Raw genomic sequence first — 24,852 nt, 5'->3', positions numbered from 1 at the left:
CACCTGGGGCTTCCAATAGCCCCCTGCAGCTGTCCGGTGCCCTTGCCATCTCCCTCCGATCCTCCTGGCCCCGCCGGCAGCCACTTCCTGTTTCGGTGACAGGAGCTGACAGGCCGGGGACGCGAGTGATTCTTCGCGTTCCCAGACACATTAGCACCCTCTATGCTACTATACGGTATATGATATATGCTATAGCAGCATAGATGGCGCTATTGTGGTCAGGAATGCGAAGAATCACTCGCGTCCCCAGCCTGTCAGCTCCTGTCACCGAAACAGGAAGTGGCTGCCGGCGGGGCCAGGAGGATCGGAGGGAGATGGCGAGGGCACCGGACAGCTGCAGGGGGCTATTGGAAGCCCCAGGTGAGTAAAACTCATTTTTTTTTGTTTGACTTAGGTGTCCCTTTAAAGGGACTCCGAGCAGTGCAGAAACTATGGAAAGATGCATATCATTTTAAAGCTCTCTTTCTCCTCTTTCCAATGATATATAAACCGCCGCCCTACGCCTTCTAGTTTTCACTATTTTCGCGATTGAAATTGCAGCGGCCGCGATTTCAAATGTGAAGATAGAGAAAACTAAAAGGTGTAGGGTGACAATTTAGGTGTCCCTAGAAAGAGGAGAAAGAGAGCTTTAAAATGATATCCATCTTTCCATAGTTACTTGTATTACACAGGGCGACACTTTCCCCAGTGTCAGCAGCTCCATTCAGCAGAAAAAGTCGCCCTGTGTAATACAAGGTAACTATGGAAAGATGGATATCATTTTAAAGCTCTCTTTCTCCTCTTTCTAGGGACACCTAAATTGTCACCCTACGCCTTTTAGTTTTCTCTATTTTCGTGATTGAAATTGCGGCCTCAGCAATTTCAATCGCGAAAATAGCGAAAATTAAAAGGCGTAGGGTGGCGGTTTATATATCATTGGAAAGAGGAGAAAGAGAGCTTTAAAATGATATGCATCTTCCCATAGTTTCTGCACTGCTCGGAGTCCCTTTAAAGGACACTTGAAGTGAGAAGTACAGTATGAGATATATGGAGGCTGCCATATTTATTTCCTGTTAAACAATACCAGTTGCCTGGCAGTCCGTTGATCTCTTTGGCTGCAGTAGTGTCTGAATCACACACCAGAAACAAGCATGCAGCTAATCTTGTCAGATCTGACAATAATGTCAGAAACACCTGATCTGCTGCATGCTTGTTCAGGGGCTATGGCTAAAAGTATTAGAGGTAGAGGGTCAGCAGGGCTGCCAGGCAACTGGTATTGTGTAAAAGGAAATAAATATGGCAGCCTTCATATCCCTCTTGCTACAGTTGTCCTTTTAATTGTAACATCGTCCTCTTGAGCCATCGGGAAACATGGACATTACCTTGCACATCAGTTTTCCTTTCAGTTATAACTGACATATAATAACTGACAGCAACTGATATATTTCAGACAAAATCTTATCAGAACTGGAAGGAATCGTTGTAAGAAGAAAATGGTGACCTTCTGAGAGGAACTGAAGGTGAGGTAAATATGTAATATTTATTTGCAGGTACATCGTGTATTTATTTATAATCATTTTATTTGATTCAGGTTCACTTATTACTTTAAAGGGAACATGAAGTGAGTAAAATTATTTAAAATAAACACATGACGTAGCTGCAAATGAATATTACATACTAACCTCACCGCCAGTTCCTCTCAGAAGCTCACCATATTCTTCTTACAGTGATCCCTTACAGTTCTGTCAATATATTTGTCACAACTGAAATACACCATTTGCTGTCAGTTAGAACTGAATGTGAGAGGTAATGTCCATGTTTCCCTATGGCTCAAGTGGGCGATATGACAGTTGGAACAGTGTGCTGACCAGGAAGCTGTTATGGTGTAATGGCCATTTTCAATATGGAGAACTGAGAATTCCATTGATCACAGTGGACAAATGGGATGCAGGAAAGGAGAAAGAGATTGATGAAGGGACTACACAGGAGGTAAGTATGACGTGTGTATGTATATTTTGACTTTTAATTTTCAGTTTAGGTTCTCTTTAAAGAGACTCTGTAACAAAATGTTCAGCCTTATTTCTTCTATCCTATAAGTTCCTATACTTGTTCTAATGTGGTCTGAATTACTGCAGCCTTTTCTAGTTGCACTGTCTCTGTAATATATCTAATCTTCTTTTCTTTGTCAAGCTTTGTCGACCCAGGGAGGAATGCACTGCCTCTGCTATGATAGGGACAAGTTATGCACGCCCCCTGCACGCCCCCTCCAGGCCCTCTCGTCCCTGCTCTCAGTTTCAGCTTATCTGAAGCCAGGGTCGGCCCGCTCATGAGGCGGGGTGAAACATTTGCCTCAGGCGGCAAACTTCTAGGGGCGGCACCCGCCCGTCTGTGGGTGCGGGGGGGCCGGCCGCCGAGCCGGAGGGGTAGCGGGCAGGACGGGGGTATTGGGCCTAGCGGTGGGAAGGGGGGTCGGACCCCTCCTCCCTCGCCAGGGTCCCCTCGATCTGCGCTCCCCTATAGCTGTAATTACGAAGCAGCCGCTGCCCGATAGTAAGAGGCACGGGCGGGGAGGACTCACCCTTTCCGCGTTCCACCGTGCGCTCCACTGACGTCACTTCCTGCATCTCCGCCCACTGTATTATAAGTGGACGGCGATGCAGGAAGTGACGTCAGTGGAGCGCATGCTGGAACGTGGGAAAGGTGAATCCTCCCCGCCCGAACCCCCTCCTCACCGCTAGGCCCAATACCCCCGACCTGCCCGCTACCCCTCCGGCTTGGCGGAGGGGGGGGGGGGGGGGGGGCGGTGGCGTCAGCAATTTTCTCTGAAATTTGCCTCAGGCGGCAAAAAGTCTAGGGCCGGCCCTGTCTGAAGCAGTGTGTGAGGCTGAGGGGGGAGGGAGCTGCTGCCTGTCACTTGCCGAGAAACTGTGACTAATCCCAGACTGGAGTGCAGATTTTCTAGTTACAGGTTTTCTTTAATACTGAGGGTACCTCTAGCTTTGTAATACTAAGATGCACCTGTAGCTACCTATGATGGGTAAGAGAAGTAAGGGAGACATGACAGCGGAGCCAGCCGGCATATTTGCGGTGCAGTTTGGCAAGTCTTGGGTGCCAGGACATCTGTGCCTGTAGGTTCCTGTGCGGTAAATCCGGACCTGTGTACAGTGTTGTGCGCAGTACTGAGCCACCTGTATTTGGGGGCACTCTGGCTCCTGAAGACTTCTGAAGCATCTCTCAGAAGCAGATTGGAACAAGGGGACAGCCCTGGAACGAGTGGACTGTGAGAGGAACTGGAAGACTCTATAACAGGGGTCTCAAACTCAATTTATCTGGGGGCCGCAGGAGGCAAAGTCAGGATGAGTCTGGGGAGAGGCGGCGATCCGTGCGGCGATTGACGTCAGGAGGGGCAGAGCTGAAGCTGAAAGCTCTGCCCCTTCCAGGAAATGCCGGCGGATTGCCCCACGGGCGATTTGGGGGCTCTGCAGCAGTGATGCTCGGATGTGCATCATCCACGAATTCGGAAATCCGCGTGGTTGCAAAAAAAAATCCGCATTCGGCCCCGCCGCATGCAGATTTTCGTCCGCGTCCACGCAACCACGCGGATTTTTTCCCGTGAATGGCGTAATCACGCGCGGATTCACGCCCGGAGGCGGATTTTCTTTTAACGTTAATAACAAAGCCCCCATACATGCTACAGTCCCCCAAATAGCATGGATTATCGCAGAGCCGGATTAAGGCTAAATGGGGCCCTAAGCAAAGTAACTGATTTGGGCCCCCCCCCATCATGTCGTAATAGAATCAGAAGATGCAGCTGCACAGCAATATGCCGCACACACCGGGCAGCCGAGCTACTGGTTGCTATGGGCAACAGCACGCTTTCCTCTGTGGGTGCACAATGCAGGGAATAGCAGCAGCAAAATGCAGAGTGAGAGATGAATGGCTGGGACATTTGCACTCAGCGGCTGGGGCACCCCTGTGAAGAGGACGCCAGATATCACAGCAGCAGCACTTTCCCCCTGCATCTCCAGCCTGGCAATAGCAGAAAGCTCTGGACACCGCCAAACCGGAAGCCGTTCCCCAGACAGAATTACATAACCACCACCGAACAACCGATTTCCTCCCAAACTAGACAGCCACCACGCAGCCTCCATCCCAGTGAATACGATAGTCCAGCAGAGAAGGCAGCCGCAGTGGGGGAGAATGACAGCACCAGATGAATCACATTCACCTATTGCGATCCAAGCAATAGAGGTCCCGTCATCCGGAGCCCATCTGTCTCCTCTAGAGTGCTGCCGCTCTGTTACTACTACTATTACTACTTCCTACTTCCTGTCTGATCTGAGAATCAGGAAGTTCAGAGCGAGCGGCTGCACTGTAGAAGAGACAGATGGGTTTCAGATGACGGGATCTCTATCGCTTGGATCATGGATAGGTGAGTGAGCGTTTGCCATCTGCTGCTATCATTCTTGCTGCAGCTGTGGTTCTCTGTGGGAAGGTAGGGTAGAGTGGGCAGCGGCAGAGCGCACAGTAGCAGGAGGGGGACCTAGGAGGAGAGCCTGGCTCTGAAGACAATCAGCAGCGCACGGCATCATTTGACAAGACAAGACAAATAACATTTATATCGCGCTTTTCTCCTGGTGGACTCAAAGCGCCAGAGCTGCAGCCACTAGGACGCGCCCTATAGGCAGTAGCAGTGTTAAAGAGACTTGCCTACGGTCTCCTACTGAATAGGTGCTGGCTTACTGAACAGGCAGAGCTGAGATTCGAACCCTGGTCTTCTGTGTCAGCGGCAGAGCCCTTAAAGGGACTCCAAGCAGTGCCTGTGGATATGCCTTTAAGCATACCCACAACTAATTCATTACATCCTCACACCTACCAGCATGATGTTTGTAATTATATCCCCCTGGGTTCCTTATATTTCATTGCATTGTGCTGAATCGAGCTGCCAACTTTGGAGAAAAGTCGTCCTGTGGCCGTGATTTGGATCGCAAAAATATCAAAAACTAAAAGGCATAGAGCAGCCGTTTATATATCATTGGAAAGAGCAGAAAGAGAGCTTTAAAATGATATGAATCTTTCCATAGTTACTGCACTGCTCAGAGTCCCTTTAACCATTATACCATCAAGCCACCGCTGACTTTGGAGAAAAGTCGTCCTGTGGCCGCGATTTCGATCGCGAAAACATCAAAAACTAAAAGGCATAGAGCAGCCGTTTGTATATCATTGGAAAGAGGAGAAAGAGAGCTTTAAAATGATATGCATCTTTCCATAGTTACTGCACTGCTCAGAGTCCCTTTAACCATTATACCATCCAGCCACCGCTGACTTTGGAGAAAAGTCGTCCTGTGGCCGTGATTTCGATCGCGAAAATATCGAAAACTAAAAGGCATAGAGCAGCTGTTTATATATCATTGGAAACAGGAGAAAGAGAGCTTTAAAATGATATGATTCTTTCCATAGTTACTGCACTGCTCAGAGTCCCTTTAACCATTACACCATCAAGCCACCGCTGACTTTGGAGAAAAGTCGTCCTGTGGCCGTGATTTCGATCGCGAAAATATCGAAAACTAAAAGGGATAGAGCAGCTGTTTATATATCATTGGAAAGAGGAGAAAGAGAGCTTTAAAATGATATGAATCTTTCCATAGTTACTGCACTGCTCAGAGTCCCTTTAACCATTATACCATCAAGCCACCGCTGACTTTGGAGAAAAGTCGTCCTGTGGCCGCGATTTTGATTGCGAAAATATCGAAAACTAAAAGGCATAGAGCAGCCGTTTATATATCATTGGAAAGAGGAGAAAGAGAGCTTTAAAATGATATGCATCTTTCCATAGTTACTGCACTGCTCAGAGTCCCTGACAGGATGGCAAGGGCTGGTTTATGTGCTGATGGGGCCCCTTTGACTCTGAATGGGGCCCCAAGCGACTGCTTTTGTTGCCTGGTCGGTAATCCGGCCCTGGATTATCGAGGTGATAAGGGGCAACATAACTTCAACATAAAAAATTCCCCCCAAAATTTTTTTTCTAGAGAAAATGGATTTTAAAGTGAAATCAACACTTTAAATGGGGCTATTAATTGGTAATAAGTGGTTTTAAAAAGGGATATACGCGTTAAGCAGTCAAAGAGGTGAAGGCGAGTTCCAATGGCACTTGGCGGCGAAGGTACCGCTGGAGGAGGATGAGTGGCTGACGGCAAAAAGGCTCCAGAGAGGTTTTTGTAATTTTTTTTTGGTTTTTTTGCAGCAATTAGCAATGACATCGCAGCAGAGTTGTCAGTGGACAGAGTGCAGTGGTGGTAGCGACTGAGTCAGGAGAAGGACTATGCAGGCGGTCAGTTCAGCAGCACAGAAGGACCACGGCAACATACTGGTGGTAGTAGTAGTAGCACAGCGTCATAGTGCTGGCCAAAAAATTAAATGCACCCGGCGACCCGGGCAGTGTGAACGCAGAGTGTAGTAGCGACTGAGTCAGGAGGACAAAGCGGGCGGTCAGTTCAGCAGCAGCAGCACAGTAGTAGTAGCACAGCGTCATAGTGCTGGCCAAAAAATTAAATGCACCCGGCGACCCGGGCAGTGTGAACGCAGAGTGTAGTAGCGACTGAGTCAGGAGGACAAAGCGGGCGGTCAGTTCAGCAGCAGCAGCACAGTAGTAGTAGCACAGTGTCATAGTGCTGGCCAAAAAATTAAATGCACCCGGCGACCCGGGCAGTGTGAACGCAGAGTGTAGTAGCGACTGAGTCAGGAGGACAAAGCGGGCGGTCAGTTCAGCAGCAGCAGCACAGTAGTAGTAGCACAGCGTCATAGTGCTGGCCAAAAAATTAAATGCACCCTGCGACCCGGGCAGTGTGAACGCAGAGTGTAGTAGCGACTGAGTCAGGAGGACAAAGCGGGCGGTCAGTTCAGCAGCTCAGAAGGAGGACCATGGCAACTTACTGGTAGTAGTACCATAACACCAAAAAATTAACCAAGGTAGGCACTAGGCAGGTAGTAAATGTCTTTATAAAGGCAGGCATAGTTAACAACAGCACATGCAGCAGCCACTTCATGTCCCCCTGTGTCCGACAATAGGGGCCAGGAACTCACCTTCCACCCAAGCCTGGTTGATTTTCAGGAAGGTGAGTTTGTCCACCGAGGCGTGGGAGAGCCGAGAGCGCTTCTCTGTGACTACGCCACCGGCCGCACTAAAGCATCTCTCTGAGAGGACACTGGAAGGAGGGCAGGATAGGAGTTCCAGGGCGTACTGGGAAAGCTCGCTCCAGATGTCCAGTCTCTTGACCCAGTACTCCAAGGGGTCCACGGGGCTGTCGGTGTCATTGAGCCCGCTGGATGACCCCATATAGTCAGACACCATGGTGGTCAGTCGTTGCTTGTGCTGGTTGGTGGTGGATGCTGTGGCGGGCACCTCTGTTCTGGGCTGCTGCACTGCACACAGGCTCTTGCTTAGGCTCTTCAGGTCTCCGGGGCGCCAGTTGCTGCTGCTGCTGCTGGTGGTTGTTGTTGTGCTGCTAGTGGCAATGGCAGGCACCTCTTGCTGGCTTGGCAGAGCAGTTACAGTGGGGGTGGAAGGCTGGGGGAATGCTTCCAGTAGTCTGCGCACAAGGGCCTCCTTCAACTCCCTTGTGCGTTGCTCGGTGGTGGATGGCGTCATTAAGTCTCCCAGCTTCCCCTTCAGACGGGGATCAAGCATCAAGGTAATCCAGATGTCCTCCCTTGAACGCATCTGGATCACCCGGGGATCCCTGCGAAGGCAGCGCAACATGTGCACAGCCATGGGAAACAAGTGGGCCCTGCCAGCAAGATCTTCCTCGTCCTCGCCATTGTCCCATAACGCAAGCCTGTCCTCTTCCTGTGCCATGTCGTTGTCCTCCTCAAACCGCCATCCACGTACAACGCCTGCTGCACTCTGCTCCTCCTCCTCCTCCTCATTCAGGTTAGGGACCTCCAACTCTTCCACTACCTGCTGTGAGCCCTCCTCTGAGCTGGACTGTGCTGCCATCTGCTCCTGTTCTTCCAACTGCCTCAGGGCTTCATCCCCACGCTCAATTAAATTGTCCATTGCCTGCTCCAGTAGACAAACCAAGGGCACCCACTGGCACACAGAGGCCCGCTCCTCACTGACCATCTTGGTTGCCTCCAGGAAGGGACTCAGCACCAGGCATACTTGCTGCATCAGTGTCCACTGAGTGGCAGTAATCATGGGGACTTGCTGGTTGCTGGGGACACTTGGGTCTAGCATGTAGGCCCTAAGAGCCAGCCTGTGCTGACACAGCCGCTCCAACATGGCCAGAGTCGAATTCCAGCGAACTGGCATGTCAATGATCAGCCGGTGTTGTGGCCTTCCATACTGCTGCTGTAAGGTGGACAAGAGTGCAGAGGCAGTGGCTGACAGGCGGAAAAAGCGTACCACCGCCCGGGCATCCTGCAGCAGCTCGCTCATCCCCTGGTAGGTGCGAAAGAAGCGCTGCACCACAAGATTGAGCACGTGGGCCAAGCAGGGGATGTGCTGGAGGTTTCCCTGCTGCACTGCTGCCACCAGGTTGGCCCCGTTATCGGCTGCCACATACCCCACTTCCAGGCCTCTGGGGGTCAGCCACCTCCGCTCCTGCTTCCTGAGGGCGGCCAGGACGTTGGTGGCCGTAAGCCTCTCCTTCCCCAGGGTCACCAATTTTAAAAGGGCTTGGCAGTGCCGAGGCTTGGCGCTGCTGCTGCCGAGGCGGGCTTGCTTTCCGGGTGCTGAGGGAGTGTCGTAACAGGACCCTTCTGCATCCCCCCTGATCCCGCGTGGTGGCACCACTAGCTGGGCTGATGCGCTCTTGTCCTCCCTCCCTTCCATCAGTGTCACCCAGTGGGTCGTAAAAGACAGGTAGCGACCTGTCCCAAATCTGCTACTCCACGAGTCCATGGTCACGTGGACCCGCTTGCCCACAGAGTAGTCCAGGGAACGGGCCACGTTTTTCACCGCAAACTTGTGGAGTGCTGGGTTCGCGCTCCTGCTGAAATAGTGGCGACTTGGGGCTTGCCACTCGGGGATGCCAAATTGGAGCAGCGTCCGCATGGCGCTCCCCTCCTGCACCAGGGAGTAGGGAAGCAGCTGTGATGCCATGGCCCGGGCCAGCAAGCCATTTAGTTTGCGGATCCGCCTGTGGCTTGGAGGCAGAGGCTTGGTCAGACCCTGAAAGGTGTCGCTCAGCAGGGTCTGACGACGCTGGGATGCAGGGGAGACAGAGGAGAGAGACGAACACTGGATGCCAGCCTCAATGTCTGTGTCCTGAGCAGCCGAGGTGGAAGAGCGCTTGCGTGCTACTACTGCTGCTGCTGTGGGGGATTCACGACCCTGAGGGAGGGAGGATGCTGCTGCGCTGGTGGGCCTTCTGCTGTCAGGAACCCCTGCCAGCAGTGCCTGCTTCCTCTTAAAGTCCGCATACTCGCGGCAGTGGCGGCTTCTCAGGTGGCCCTGGAGGGATGAGGTACCCATCTTGCTCAGACTTTTCCCACGGCTCAATCTTTTGCTGCATAACCTGCACACCGCATACCTTTTGTCATCAGTACATTCCTCAAAGCAATCCCACACTGGTGACTTTAATTTACTGCGGCCCCCACTAGCAGAGGGTGCAGCGGAGCAATGTGTGGTAGTAGTTGCCGGGGGTTGCATGGTGGTGGTGCCGGCTGAAGCAGTGTCCTGTCTACTTCCTCCACGCCCACTGCTGCCGATGCCCCTGCCCCTGCCTGACATATGGTGATATCCTTGCCTAGGCCGAGGTGACTCGTCATCCTGCTCTGACCATTCTTCCACGGACTCAGCAGGCTGCACATAGTTAGGGTCCACAACGTCGTCATCATCAGCAGCATCATCATAATCCAGCTCTTCCTCTGACTCCCCCGCCTCCTCTTCTGTCCCTACATCCCCAGACACAGACCCCTCTTCTTCATCACCAGAACTCAACAACGCTTGTGATTGTGGCCCGATCTCAATCTCTGCCACATCAGTCCCCAGTAAGTCCTGAGCTTCTTGCATCAGCAGGTTCCCAGATGCCGGACTGAGGGACAGAACGCTGTCATCCTGGGAGGGCTGCTGACCAGTGGGTGCTGGGGTGGATGTCACAACAAGCGTGGGATGTTGGCTGCTGCTGCTACTGCTTGGAGTGGTGCTCACAGTAGAGGTCTGGGAGGAAGTCATGATGTCCATGAGTACGTCAGGTTCCATTTGCTCAACCACCACACGGGGACCAGAAACTTTAAAATATTTGGACAATGGCGTCCGCTGACTCGGCCCAGGCTTTGCTGCCCCCTTTTCTGCTGCATCACGACCACGTACAGCTGGGCGTCCTCTCCCTGGACGTGGAGCAGTCCCAGAAGTGGCTGAGGCAATTGAACTCCCTTTCCTCTCACCCTGCGAAACCCTGCCAGACATGTTGCTAGTAATGAATCACTGGATGCAGTGGGCACAGTACAAGGTCACTGAAGGATGCAGTGGGCACAGTACAAGGTCACTGAAGGATGCAGTGGCCACAGTACAAGGTCACTGAAGGATGCAGTGGGCACAGCAGTGGGCACTGGATATACAACTAGGTCACTGAAAGATGCAGTGGCCACAGTACAAGGTCACTGAAGGGATGCAGTGGGCACAGCAGTGGGCACTGGATATACAACTAGGTCACTGAAGGATGCAGTGGCCACAGTACAAGGTCACTGAAGGATGCAGTGGGCACAGCAGTGGGCATTGGATATACAACTAGGTCACTGAAGGATGCAGTGGGCACAGTACAAGGTCACTGAAGGATGCAGTGGGCACAGTACAAGGTCACTGAAGGATGCAGTGGGCACAGTACAAGGTCACTGAAGGATGCAGTGGGCACAGCAGTGGGCACTGGATATACAACTAGGTCACTGAAGGATGCAGTGGCCACAGTACAAGGTCACTGAAGGATGCAGTGGGCACAGCAGTGGGCACTGGATATACAACTAGGTCACTGAAGGATGCAGTGGGCACACAAGGATGTCACACTGTGTAATGAGATGCTCATATGCCAGCGAGCGAGCGAGCAGTGGGCACTGGGCACGGCACAAGGTCACTGACAGAATGAATGAACAGCGCTGGCAGAGAGTGGCGGCGCCGGCGGTGTGACTGGCTGCCTGCAAATAGTACAAGTGTATAACTGTCACTGGAAAATACAAGTGAACACTGCAGCTGCACTAACCTGCCTGCATGCACTCTACACACAGATAATCCCCACTCCCACTACACTGCAGCACTGAACCTGCCTGCACAGCACTACACACAGTTAAATAATCACTAGACTCCCACACTCCCACTACACTACACTGACTACAACTAACTACAGCAATCACTCACTGACTAGCTAACTGTGAACAGTATAAGAGCAGTGTTAGCAAAAAAAAACGCTTTGTTTTTAACACAATAAATGCACTTGCTCAAACAACAATGGCCTGGAGATAATCCTCTCAGCACCACAGTCTAGCAAGGACAGAGCTTTTCCATCATGGCCGCCGCTTTATATTCAGGAGGGGAGGGCATAGCTCCCCTCCTGTGATTGGTTGCTAGGGCCTGGCTGGGGCACTCTGATTGGCCTGCAATGTGTCACTTCCGCATAGTTTGACGCATTTCCGCAAACCACGACTTCAGCACCGGGTTTCACGAGCGTGAATGCGGATTTCTGTCCGCATTCACGCGTAGACGAAGCAGATTTTCGTGGTTGAAAATCTATTCACGGATTTTCGTGTCCGAGGCGGAATGCGTCAAAATGGTCGTGAATCCACGCGTAAGCGTGATCACGACCTGGCGGTGAGCACCACTGCTCTGCAGCCCTCGTTTGGTGGCGGGGATGCGGCAGATTACTTGGGAGCACTGAAGCAAACTATAAGGAAGCTTTTGCCGGCGAGGGCCACAAAATATTGTAACGAGGGCCGCAAATGGACCGCGGGCCGCGAGTTTGAGACCCCTGCTCTATAGGATCCAGAGCCCTCTCTCTCTATAGATGAGTTTCTGGGGGGGGGGGGGGTTGTATTTTCCCCTTCAGACTCCTAATATACAGGGGTTGGACAAAATAATGGAAACACCTTGAAAATCAACAAAATCTATTATAATATAGTGTAGGTCCACCTTTTGCGGCAATTACAGCCTCAATTCTCAGAGGTAATGATTCATAAAAATTGTGAATTGTTTCCAAAGGAATTTTAGCCCATTCTTCAGTTAGAACACCCTCCAGTTCTTTTAGAGACGATGGCAGCGGAAATCGACTTCTTACTTGAATCTCTAATAACGACCATAAATGCTCAATAATGTTGAGGTCTGGGGATTGTGGTGGCCAGATGAGATGCTCAAATTCATTAGAATGTTCCTTGTGCCATTCTTTAACAATTCTAGCTGTGTGGATTGGGGCATTATCATCTTGAAAGATGGCATTCCCCTCCGGAATCCGTTCTTGAACCATAGGATGAACTTGGTCGCCCAAAATTCCTAAATAGTCTCAGCTGTTAATTCTCATATGAAGGGAAATCATTGGCCCGGCGGATTTCCAAGAAATAGCACCCCAGATCATCACAGAACCCCCGCCATGTTTTACAGTTGGGAGAAGGCAGTCTGGATGAAATTCTTCTTACGGCTGTCTCTAAACGTACACTCGGCCGGAGGTCGGAAATAAGGTAAACGATGATTAGTCGTCAGAGAAAATCACATTTTTCCACTGCTTGAGGGGCCAATTCTGGTGATTTCTACACCACTCTAAATGCTTTGAAACATTTGTCTTTGAGAGCAGAGGTTTTCTAATTGCTGTTCTTCCGTGAAATCCAGATTTTTGCAGCTCCCGACGAACAGTTTTTGTGGAAATTGGGTTCTGTAGATGTTCATTCAGCTCAGTGATTTTAGGAGCCGTGGTCTTGCAAGCTTTTCTAACAATTCGATTAAGAGTCCGACGGTCTCTCTCAGACAACTTCGACTTTCGGCCACAACTGTGCTTTGCTGAGGACGTTTTTCCTTCTCTTTCAAAGGCAGTCATTACTTTTGAGACAGTACCTCTTGAAATGCCAAGCATTCGGGCAGTTTCTGTTACAGTAGCGCCTGCCATACGAGCACCAACAATCTGGCCTCTTTGAGAGTCTGAGAGATCTGCCATTTTTATAAATTATAACCAACATTGGTTTAAATATCTGCAACAATTATTTTAATTAAACATATCAAATAACAAAAATAATAAACAAAAAATGTAACATATGTCAAGTTTTGATTGCTTAAAATATGTTCAAAGATAATGATGCCAAAATCTTATGTGTTTCCATTATTTTGTCCAACCGATGTAATTCTCTACAGAGCATGCAACAGCCAAATGAGGACCAGAAGTTCTCTCTCAGAAATAAGTGAAGTGCTCCCTCTAGTGGTACATATGAGCACATTTTATTTTTAGCAGAACAGCATCCAAGGGGTTCAAAACACAGGACTTACGTTTTCAATAGAAAGCTCCCTGCAGGGAGATCCGCATCTGAACTGGTGATAACATTAACTGTAAAATTAAAAATATATGCAAATATAGACAAATAAGAAGTACATTTTTCCAGAATAAAATGAGCCATAAATTACTTTTCTGCTATGTTGCTGTCACTTTCAGTAGGTACTAGAAATCTGACAGAAGTGACAGGTTTTGGACTAGTCCATCTCTTCATGGGGGATTCTCAGCAAGGCTTTTATTCATTATAAAGATATTCTCTAAAAAGGATTAAAAAACAATGATGCTGGCCAGCTTCCCTGCTCGCTACACAGTTTTTTGGCAGTTGGACAGAGCAACTGACATTCACTAAGTGCTTTTGAAAATAAATAAATCCCTGAGAATCCCCCATGAAGAGATAGACTAGTCCAAAACCTGTTGCTTCTGTCAGATTTCTACTAGCTACTGTAAGTGACAGCAACAGAGGAGAAAAGTAATTTATGGCTCATTTTACTCTGGAAAAAAACGTAGTTCTTATTTGTATATGTTTGCACATATTTTACATTTTAAAAGTTTTCGCCATAGTGCCCCTTTAATTGTAGCAGAATGTAAACATTCCCTGAGTGTGCAGAAACTTCTTCTGATGTGTCCAGAACTGATACACTGCTCAGAAATCATCGCTGGGTACATTACAATATATAATACACCAGTTATGAATAAAATGCAATGGCAGCTTTCAGAGCAACTAAAACTGTACTTTGGGAACTTATAATTTCTAAATGAATAATAATACTTTGGCACAAAAGCAAATAGGATAATTGTATGGGATATAAAAAGTGGGAAAACACATTTTTATTGAATATTATGTCAGAGTTGAATACCGCTTTAACCACACAATCTCCTGGACGATTGGCAGTGTGATCGGATCATGTATCATAATGGTGTTGAATGACGCGGAAGGACCACTCCATCGATCGTTCCGTTGATCCAAATTTAGGATTAATTTTTATAGTTTAATCCGATCGCATTTCATTTTCCCCTCCATGGAAGAACCAGATGGGAAGATCAATTGATCAGAAAATTGGATTGATAGACAATTCTAATGTTACATGAAAATGGGCTGAAGTAGGAATCATATCCTTCAAGGACCACTAGCAGGAAAAACTGTAAAATGTAAAATGCATATAAAATGCCCATGTGCTGCAAAGTACAATGCACCATAAATTACTTTTTTTCTATGTCGCTTTCACTTGCAGTAGCATGGTAACAAATCTCACTGATTTTGGAATAGTCCATTTCCTCATAGGGGATTCTCGGGATAATCTTAATTTTCAAAAGCACTCAATTTAGCATCAGTTGCTCAGTGCAACTTCCAAATTGGTGAGCTAGCAAGTATGGGGGTCGGTCAGCATCTTTACCAGGAAGTGCGTTTGTGAAGAATAAAGGAAATACTGGTATCCCCTCATGAGGAGTGTGACTAGTCCAAAACCTGTCAGATTTTTACTTCCTACTGTACAGAGTCGTAACTACCATCCAAGGGTGAATGGTAGATAAGTCCCCTGGCCCTGTATGTGCAGAGTGGCATTACCTGCTCCGGGTGACGATACAGGTCCTCTTCACTGCAGCCAGCCAATCACGCGGTGGCTTAAAGCAAACCTCGTTTCTGGCTAAGGGGTATTGGTTGTCATGTGGGTGCTGAATGCAGATGCTGGGTGCCATGTGGGTTCTGGCTATGGGTAGATATCGAGTGTCCTGCGGGTGTTGATTGCAAGTACTTAGTGCCATGGGAGATCTGGGCGCATGTACTGGATGTGGGTGCTGGGTGCAGGTACCGGGTGTGACATGGGTGCGAATACTTGGCGCCATGTCTGTACTGGGTGATGGCTATGGGTGGGCTTTAGGCATCACATGAGTTTTAAATGCAGATACTTTGGGTGTGCGGGTACTGGTTAAGTGGGTGCTTGGTGCAGATAGTGGAAGCCATGTGGAGGTTGTGTGCAGGTGTGAGTACTGGGTGCAATGTCAGGCCTGGGTGCAGGTACTTGAGGTCATGTGAGCGTGTGTACTGAGTGCCAGCTATGGGGGGAAGGGGTGGCTGATGGAAAAAGTAGAGGTCAGTGTGGGTGCTGCAGGAAGGGGAAGTGATTGGGGGTGCTGGGGGAGGGAGAGGTCAGTTTAGGTGCTGGAGGAGGTCAATCACTATGGGTGCTGCTGGGGACAGGAAGGGTGCTGCTGGGGGAGGGAAAAGTCAATGTAGGTGCTGAGGGAGGGGTCAGTGTGGGTTCTGGGGAAGGCAGGATCACTGCAGTGCTAATGCTGGGGAGGGAGAGGTCAGTATGGGTCCTAGGTGGAGGGAGAGGTACCTGTGAATGCTGGGGGAGGGAGGGGTCACTGCAGACAAAGAGACACTATTTTACCTGCTCCCACACAGCTGTGGGGATGGTTACACTAGGATTCCTGTATGGCACCTCTTTACTCCAAAGTGTCCCAGATGGGGAGGAGCTTCATGCAGGTGTGAGCGGGGCATCTTGCGGGAAGGGGCAGAGTCTGTCGCGACTGGAGGCGGAGCTTCATTTTTTATAGGAATTTAAAGAGGGGAGGTGCTTGGGTACCCAGAGCCCCCCCCCCTCCTCTGCATGTGCCTGCCCCTGCCATACTCCGGTGCCCAGGAAAGCTCTGTGCCTGCGCAGTACTACTGGAAAGGCACAGAAAGCTCCCAGCTGCGGGAGCACAACGGGGGGTGCGTCCGCAGAAGAGCCCATCTGGCCACGACTGGCTGGATAATCGGGAGGATTTCAGAGAGAGCGGAGGGGCCAGAGAGAATGGCGAGGGACCCCAAGAACCTCATGGGGCTGGAGGAAGCCCCAGGTAAGTATAAATTGGCCCACACACGCCATCTCAGGTTACCTTTAAGGCCCTGTCATGACAGGGGTATGAGTAGCAGAATATCAGAAGACCATATAGTGTGGCCTCTACATGGTCTGACTTATACTCTCATCAATTGTTGCCAGGAACATCATCAATTGTTGCCAGGAACACCTGGACTGGATTAATAACACATTATCATCAGTGATGGACTCATGAGTACTTACGAGTGTCTAAGCACTTGAATTTGTGATTTAAATGAGGCTTTATTGCCTCAGGTGTGCGGCGGGAAATAAGGGGTTATTTACCCATAAGTCCGGGGTATATTGTGCGCTCCAAACAGCTTGCATGCATCCTATTGTACGCGTTGCAAGCCTCACTATGCGTACTTACTCCTTCAAGCCGGAAGGAGGGAGTGCGCGGTGGTGAGGCTTGCAATGTGTCCAATAGGACGCGTGCAAGCTGTTTGGAGCGCACAATATACCCCGGACTTATGGGTAAATAACTCCTTATTTCCCCGCCACACACTTGAGGCAATTAAGCCTCATTTAAATCACTAACTTGAGTGCTTAGACACTCGTAATTACTCGTCAGCCCATGCCTGGTTATCATCATTGCAGTAGACAAAAGTGATACCTCTCGAACATCTGCCTTTCCTCAGCACTCAAGTAAGATGCGCGCAGATCATATCCCCTCATTTCGTTCAAGCTCTCACAAGTGAAGTTGGGAACCTTGTAACAGTAGAAAGCCTCTTCGTAGACTGGATCAACGTACTCACAAAGTTCTTCCCCTCCTTTCTTGTCAAGCTGAAACCCACATGGCGTTATCATGGTCTTTCCAAACTTTTCAAACTTTCCTTGAAATCCAATAACTCCCGGACCAGAGTGTCTGGATCTCCAGAGGGCCGCTACTCCCTCGCTGGGATGAAATAACAAGATCGAGAATTTGACTTTTCCAGACCAGTACAATGGGAAGTGGACATGATAAGAGCCATTGTTGAAGTCTTCCACCCTTCCGGAGACAGTTGCTCCAAGCTCTGGGGAGACAAGCCTGGGTCTGATGAAGTCTCCTCCGTAGGTTTTCCTATTTCCCAAGTGATCGTACATATCTAGTTGGACCACCAAGTCTTCTCCAACACAATACGTCTTCTTAGGATTGACTATGAAAACATTGCTGTTTTTACCACTGGTGGTCCTGTTGAAAACGTTGAAGGGGGCATTGGGGATAAGTTTTTGAATTTTTTCATAAAGTGCATCTATTTTTATCTGGAGCTCTGTTTTGGCCGGGGGTTTTGGTGCCCCTTTGCTCACTGGAAAGCCCTCTTTAACCTCTTTGGCTGGTCCATGGCAGTTTCGGAGTAAATTTATCAAAGTTTCCTGCAACATTAAGTGATATAAATGAACGTTATAGTATAAAAATTTATGGTCTTCAACCAGCAGGCAAATTTTGTTCTACAACCAGAGTTTTAATATAAGATGGAATTTTAGTCAAATATAAAACGCCATCATTCTCTTGAGTTATATATACATTACAAGAATGATACAGCCGTTATAATAACGATTGTACAGATTCTATCGGTGTCAGGTAGTTATTTGCACTTACAAGCACCACTACATGCATCTTCTCCTGCATCAAATAGTGTGACAGTCTAATGGTGGCCACACGCGATATTTGCTCCTCTAACAGAAGTTAATTTGCACTAGAGTTGCACAGCCAAGTTAGGCAGCGGTGGCACTACACTGGGGCACGCTGGGGCCCTGGCCACCCTAGGAATCACTGTGCCACCCCCCCCCCCCCCCCCCCCCCCCCCCGCTCAGTAACATACAGTTAACTGTTCCCAGGCCCCAGCAGCGTGCATTGAACAGGATAGGGTTTGTAAAAAACTCTCCATGTCAGCCTGAGTCTATGTAGGCATTAAGTAAACCAACATCCTATCTATTTGCCATAAATACCTCACAATCCTTGCAAGATCCCTTTGCAAAAAAAACAACAACAAAAAAAAAACCTCTCTTTCTTCTTCTGATAGTTTGTTCTAACATTGTCAGTCAACAGGAATAGCTGAAAGCTTACATTTTTTTCTTTTATATTATCCTGCTGCAAAACTTCCTGTCAGCAAAATACAAACTCTAGTCTCCATCAACGCTTAGCTACCAAGATAAGGAATCACAAACACAGTGTTTCTCTCCCTCCTGCCTCTTCCCCCTCCCCTTGCTTGCAGAGTCGTAAGACACAGGCTGGGGGCTGGAATGATTTGTCTGTGATCTGTCCACACAGGAGCAGCGCGCTAGCAAGTAAGGATTAAAGCATGCCAGCCAACTAGCCAAGTACATCTGTAGGTAAGGTTTCTTCCATAACAGCATCTTCATCAGGACATTCTCCTCTGCCCAAAAGCCTCTGAGTTCTGTTTGTGATGTTTACATTTGGTTCCTATCATTGCTGAACTATGGTAGTTAGCCTTAATTCTATCACCTGAGTTAGGCAAAAAATATTTAAAGCTTGCCATAAAAACGTTGATTTTGATCACCCAAATGGGCCACATCAGCAAGCCATTGTTCCCCTTTTGTGCCCCAAAAAAATTGCAGCTGGTGCGGCCACTGAGGCTAGGTAGTGTTGGCTAGTGATGCTCAAATACCCCTTTTTAAAATTCGAGTTTGGTCGAATTCGAATAGTAAATTATTCGAGGTCAGTCGAATATTCGAGTCGAATAATTTTTACTATTCGATTCGACCTCGGACTTCGAGCTCACTATTCGAGTCGGTATTCGAGCTAACTATTCGAGCTGACTATTCGAATTGGCCTTAAATAGCTTCCAACACTTGTTTTGAGGGTGAATGATGCAAGAAACCTCTTTTTTTCCAAGTAACAACAGCAAGTGATTATGTGGGGATGTTCCTTTAAAAAAAAATGTGGAAAGAGAAGTTGTGTCCTTAATTTTGTTCAGTAGTGTTACTGTATATACTTGTTCTTCTTCTTCTTTATCTTTCTTCTTCTATATCTTCTTCTTCTTCTTCTTCTATATCTTCTTCTTCTTCTATATCTTCTTCTTCTTCTTCTTCTATATCTTCTTCTTCTTCTTCTTCTTCTATATCTTCTTCTTCTTCTTCTTCTTCTATATCTTCTTCTTCTTCTTCTTCTTCTTCTTCTTCTTCTTCTTCTTCTTCTTCTTCTTCTTCTTCTTCTTCTTCTTCTTCTTCTTCTTCTTCTTCTTCTTCTTCTTCTTCTTCTTCTTCTTCTTCTTCTTCTTCTTCTTCTTCTTCTTCTTCTTCTTCTTCTTCTTCTTCTTCTTCTTCTTCTTCTTCTTCATCTTCTTCTTCTTCTTCTTCTTCTTCTTCTTCTTCATCTTCTTCATCTTCTTCATCATCTTCTTCATCTTCTTCTTCTTCTTCTTCATCTTCTTCTTCTTCTTCATCTTCTTCTTCTTCATCTTCTTCATCTTCTTCTTCTTTTTCATCTTCTTCTTCATCATCTTCTTCTTCATCTTCTTCTTCTTCTTCATCTTCATCTTCTCCTTCCTTTTCAATATCGTCTTCTTCTTCTTCACGTATTTCTCTTTTCAATTTTTTTTTTAAAGAAATGCAGCTATTTTTGAGCGTAACAAATAGCTGGTGGGCGCATGCATGTTGGAAGCGCCATTGTATGTGCTCCCTGGCAGTGGAAACACAAAGACAGCAGGAGGTAAATTCAGCAGCAGGAGGAGGAGGATGAGTGTGTGGCAGCAGGCAGTCAATGAGGCAGGCAGCTCGCCGTGACATAATAGCCCTGGTACCTAGCGGTGATACCAGGGCTGTAAATAAACACAACAGGAGGTCCCAGACAGCGGTCGTGCAGCCCACATTGTGTCCAATACACAACTGGGACAACACAGTTTTCAACCCGGGCACCTCAGAAAAATTAAACCTTTTTTTTTTTTTTAATGGTTTGTTTGGTTTTGGTTTTGCAACCAATATAGCTATTGTTTGACGTAATAGCTGGTGGCAGAGTGGCAGCAGAAGGTAATTCTGTGTACCCTGGCAGTGGGAAACACAGACAGACAGCAGCAGCAGGAGGAGGAATGGAGGAGTAGGCGAGCAGCTATTGTTTGACGTAATAGCTGGTGGCAGAGTGGCAGCAGAAGGTAAATCATCTGTGTACCCTGGCAGTGGGAAACACAGACAGACAGCAGCAGCAGGAGGAGGAATGGAGGAGTAGGCGAGCAGCTATTGTTTGACGTAATAGCTGGTGGCAGAGTGGCAGCAGAAGGTAAATCATCTGTGTACCCTGGCAGTGGGAAACACAGACAGACAGCAGCAGCAGCAGGAGGAGGTATGGAGGAGCAGTGTGAGTGTGGCAGCAGGTAGGCAGCGTGACATAATAGCCCTGGTACCTAGCGGTGATACCAGGGCTGTAAATAAACACAACAGGAGGTCCCAGACAGCGGTCGTGCAGCCCACATTGTGTCCAATACACAACTGGGACAACACAGTTTTCAACCCGGGCACCTCAGAAAAATTAAACCTTTTTTTTTTTTTTATGGTTTTTTGGTTTTTGGTTTTGCAACCAATATAGCTATTGTTTGACGTAATAGCTGGTGGCAGAGTGGCAGCAGAAGGTAATTCTGTGTACCCTGGCAGTGGGAAACACAGACAGACAGCAGCAGCAGGAGGAGGAATGGAGGAGTAGGCGAGCAGCTATTGTTTGACGTAATAGCTGGTGGCAGAGTGGCAGCAGAAGGTAAATCATCTGTGTACCCTGGCAGTGGGAAACACAGACAGACAGCAGCAGCAGCAGCAGGAGGAGGTATGGAGGAGCAGTGTGAGTGTGGCAGCAGGTAGGCAGCGTGACATAATAGCCCTGGTACCTAGCGGTGATACCAGGGCTGTAAATAAACACAACAGGAGGTCCCAGACAGCGGTCGTGCAGCCCACATTGTGTCCAATACACAACTGGGACAACACAGTTTTCAACCCGGGCACCTCAGAAAAATTAAACCTTTTTTTTTTTTTTATGGTTTTTTGGTTTTTGGTTTTGCAACCAATATAGCTATTGTTTGACGTAATAGCTGGTGGCAGAGTGGCAGCAGAAGGTAATTCTGTGTACCCTGGCAGTGGGAAACACAGACAGACAGCAGCAGCAGGAGGAGGAATGGAGGAGTAGGCGAGCAGCTATTGTTTGACGTAATAGCTGGTGGCAGAGTGGCAGCAGAAGGTAAATCATCTGTGTACCCTGGCAGTGGGAAACACAGACAGACAGCAGCAGCAGCAGCAGGAGGAGGTATGGAGGAGCAGTGTGAGTGTGGCAGCAGGTAGGCAGCGTGACATAATAGCCCTGGTACCTAGCGGTGATACCAGGGCTGTAAATAAACACAACAGGAGGTCCCAGACAGCGGTCGTGCAGCCCACATTGTGTCCAATACACAACTGGGACAACACAGTTTTCAACCCGGGCACCTCAGAAAAATTAAAACTTTTTTTTTTTTTTATGGTTTTTTGGTTTTTGGTTTTGCAACCAATATAGCTATTGTTTGACGTAATAGCTGGTGGCAGAGTGGCAGCAGAAGAAGGTAATTCTGTGTACCCTGGCAGTGGGAAACACAGACAGACAGCAGCAGCAGGAGGAGGAATGGAGGAGTAGGCGAGCAGCTATTGTTTGACGTAATAGCTGGTGGCAGAGTGGCAGCAGAAGGTAAATCATCTGTGTACCCTGGCAGTGGGAAACACAGACAGACAGCAGCAGCAGCAGCAGGAGGAGGTATGGAGGAGCAGTGTGAGTGTGGCAGCAGGTAGGCAGCGTGACATAATAGCCCTGGTACCTAGCGGTGATACCAGGGCTGTAAATAAACACAACAGGAGGTCCCAGACAGCGGTCGTGCAGCCCACATTGTGTCCAATACACAACTGGGACAACACAGTTTTCAACCCGGGCACCTCAGAAAAATTAAAACTTTTTTTTTTTTTTATGGTTTTTTGGTTTTTGGTTTTGCAACCAATATAGCTATTGTTTGACGTAATAGCTGGTGGCAGAGTGGCAGCAGAAGAAGGTAATTCTGTGTACCCTGGCAGTGGGAAACACAGACAGACAGCAGAAGGGCAGTACACAGCAGCCCACTGTAGGTGTAAAATGTGTGGCTGCAGGCGACGTAATAGTCAAAGTGAACCAGGCTGGCTTAGTGAGCAGGAGCCAGGAGGTGGTAAAGGGTGGTAAGGCACATTAACGATGGTTCCGGCAGCCAGTTCATGTCCCCCTCTCGCCGACAACAGGGGCCAGGAACTCGCCTTCCACCCACGCCTGGTTCATCTTGAGAAACGTCAGTCTGTCCACAGACTTGTGAGACAGACGTGAGCGTTTCTCGGTGACCACGCCACCAGCTGCACTGAAGCAGCGCTCGGACAGCACGCTGGAAGGGGGGCAGGACAGCACTTCCAGGGCGTACTGCGCAAGCTCGCTCCAGATCTCCATGCGCTTGACCCAATACTCCATGGGATCAACAGGGGCATCGCTGTCAAGCCCGCTGTACGACCCCATGTAGTCAGCCACCATGCGGGTCAGGCGCTGGCTGTGACCGGAGGAGGATGCTGCTGCATGCATCTCCTCTCTAGTCACTGCTGCCGGAGCCTCTACAGTCCTGTAGAGCTCGTGGCTGAGAGACAGCAGGTCTGTGGGGCGCTTGCTGCTGCTGGATGCAGGCACCTGCTGCTGCCTCTGTGCTGGCTGCTGGACAGTGGGGGTGGAAGGCTGGGGGAAGGCTTCCTCCAAGCGCTCAACAAGGGCCTGCTGCAAGCTCCTTATTTGTTGCGCTGGGTCTCCTCCTGCAGGCGGCAGGAACTGGCTCAACTTCCCCTTGAGGCGTGGGTCCAACATCATGCTGATCCAGATGTCCTCCCTCTGCTTCATCTGGATCACCCTGGGGTCCCTGCGCAGGCACGTCAGCATGTGCGCTGCCATTGGGAAGAGGCGGGCCACGTCTGCTGGCACATCGACGTCAGTGCTGTCCTCATCCTCCTCCTCTGCCGCCTCATCCTCTCTCCACCCCCGCACCAACTCAGCTGCGCTGTGCTGATCCCCCTCATCAGCAGCCAGGTCAGGGACCTCCACCAAGTCCTCCTCCTCCTCCCCCTCAGAGGTGGACTGCGCAGCTGGTTGCCGCTCCTGCTGGTCCAAGGCTGCCGCTCCCTGTTCCAGCAAAGCATCGAGGGCCCTGTTCAGCAGAGAAACCAGGGGCACCCACTCGCAGACCATAGCATGGTCCCTGCTCACCATGTTTGTGGCCTGCAGGAAGGGAGCCAGCACTAAGCACACCTGCTGCATGTGCCTCCAGTCATCATCGGGGACGATGGACGGGATGTTGCTGGTCTTGTCCCTTCTCTGAGCTGCGGAAACAGTGGCCAGGGCAAGGTACTGTTTGACAGCGCGCCTCTGTTCAACCAGACGCTCCAACATCGCCAGGGTGGAGTTCCAGCGAGTCGGAACGTCAAGGATCAGCCGATGGCGTGGCAGATCCAGCTCCTTTTGCACGTCTTCCAGGCTCGCACAGGCTGCAGCCGAGCGCCGGAAGTGACGCACAACATTCCTTGCCGTTTCCAGCAGTTCGCCCATCCCCTGGTAGGTGCGCAGGAACTTCTGCACCACCAGGTTCAGCACGTGGGCAAGACAGGGGATGTGGGTCAGGTTTCCCCTGTCTATTGCGGCAACCAGATTGGCCCCATTGTCGGCCACCACCTCTCCGACTCTGAGGCCTCTGGGGGTCAGCCAAATCCTCTCCTGCTCCTGGAGTTTGGCCAACACATGGGTTGCCGTCAGCTTGGTCTTCCCAAGGCTGACCAAGTGCAGCAGCGCTTGGCAGTGGCGGGCCTTCACGCTGCTGCTGAGGCGGGGGGTTTGGCCAGGTGTGCCGGAGGATGGCAGAGGATCGGAGGAACCTGCTGCAGTTCCCCTGAGCCTGCGGGGTGGCACCACCCACTGTGTTGCTGCTGCTGCTGTGCCCGCTGCTGCTCTCCCATCCTCACCCCCTTCCACCAAGCTGACCCAGTGGACAGTGAAGGACAGGTAGCGGCCTGTCCCGAAGCGGCTGCTCCAGGAGTCCATGGTGACGTGGACCCTTTCACCAACCGCGTGCTCCAGCCCTCGCTCCACATTGGCCATCACAAAGCGGTGCAGTGCAGGAATGGCCTTGCGGGCAAAGAAGTGTCTGCTGGGGAGCTGCCAGTCTGGGGCTGCGCAAGCAAGCAGCGCACGAATGTCGCTCCCCTCCTGCACGAGCGTGTACGGCAGGAATTGGGAGCACATGGCCCGTGCCAGCAAGCCGTTCAGCTGCCGCACGCGACGGCTGCTGGGAGGCAGAGCCCTAACCACCCCCTGGAAGGACTCGCTCAAAAGGCTCTGGCGTGGCCTTTTGCTGACACGGGAATCAGCAGACACAGCAGAGGAGGCCACTGAGGACTGGCTGCCAGAACAGGCCTCAGTGTCGGCGGCAGGAGTTGCAGAGGGGGGAGGAGCAGTGCGTTTCCGCACTCCTGCTGGTGCTGCTGGAGGAGCAGGAGGGCGGGTGGCTGCTGTTGCTGCTGCTGCTGCTGAAGGCTGTGCAGTGATGGGT

The 24,852-nt window shown here is 49.8% G+C and overlaps 1 protein-coding gene across 4 annotated transcripts in view; it reads right to left on the bottom strand.

Moving 5' to 3' along the window:
* LOC137524086 (NXPE family member 4-like) overlaps positions 1–24,852 on the bottom strand; it is a 405,433-nt gene that overhangs the window by 26,046 nt on the left and 354,535 nt on the right. For all 4 annotated transcript variants that reach the window (XR_011022629.1, XR_011022628.1, XR_011022630.1 and 1 more), the window contains exon 4: positions 16,920–17,659. Coding sequence is in view for 1 of the 4 variants with exons in the window: in XM_068243577.1 (XP_068099678.1) it covers positions 16,920–17,659 (740 nt within the window). In the remaining 3 variants the exon portion in view is untranslated. The remainder of the gene's footprint in view (positions 1–16,919; positions 17,660–24,852) is intronic.

This window comes from Hyperolius riggenbachi, chromosome 7 (genome assembly GCF_040937935.1).
Source record: "Hyperolius riggenbachi isolate aHypRig1 chromosome 7, aHypRig1.pri, whole genome shotgun sequence".
Classification (NCBI taxonomy): Eukaryota; Metazoa; Chordata; class Amphibia; order Anura; family Hyperoliidae; genus Hyperolius; species Hyperolius riggenbachi.
Note: the sequence above shows the minus strand (reverse complement) of the source record. Positions and strands in the feature narration are given on the sequence as shown.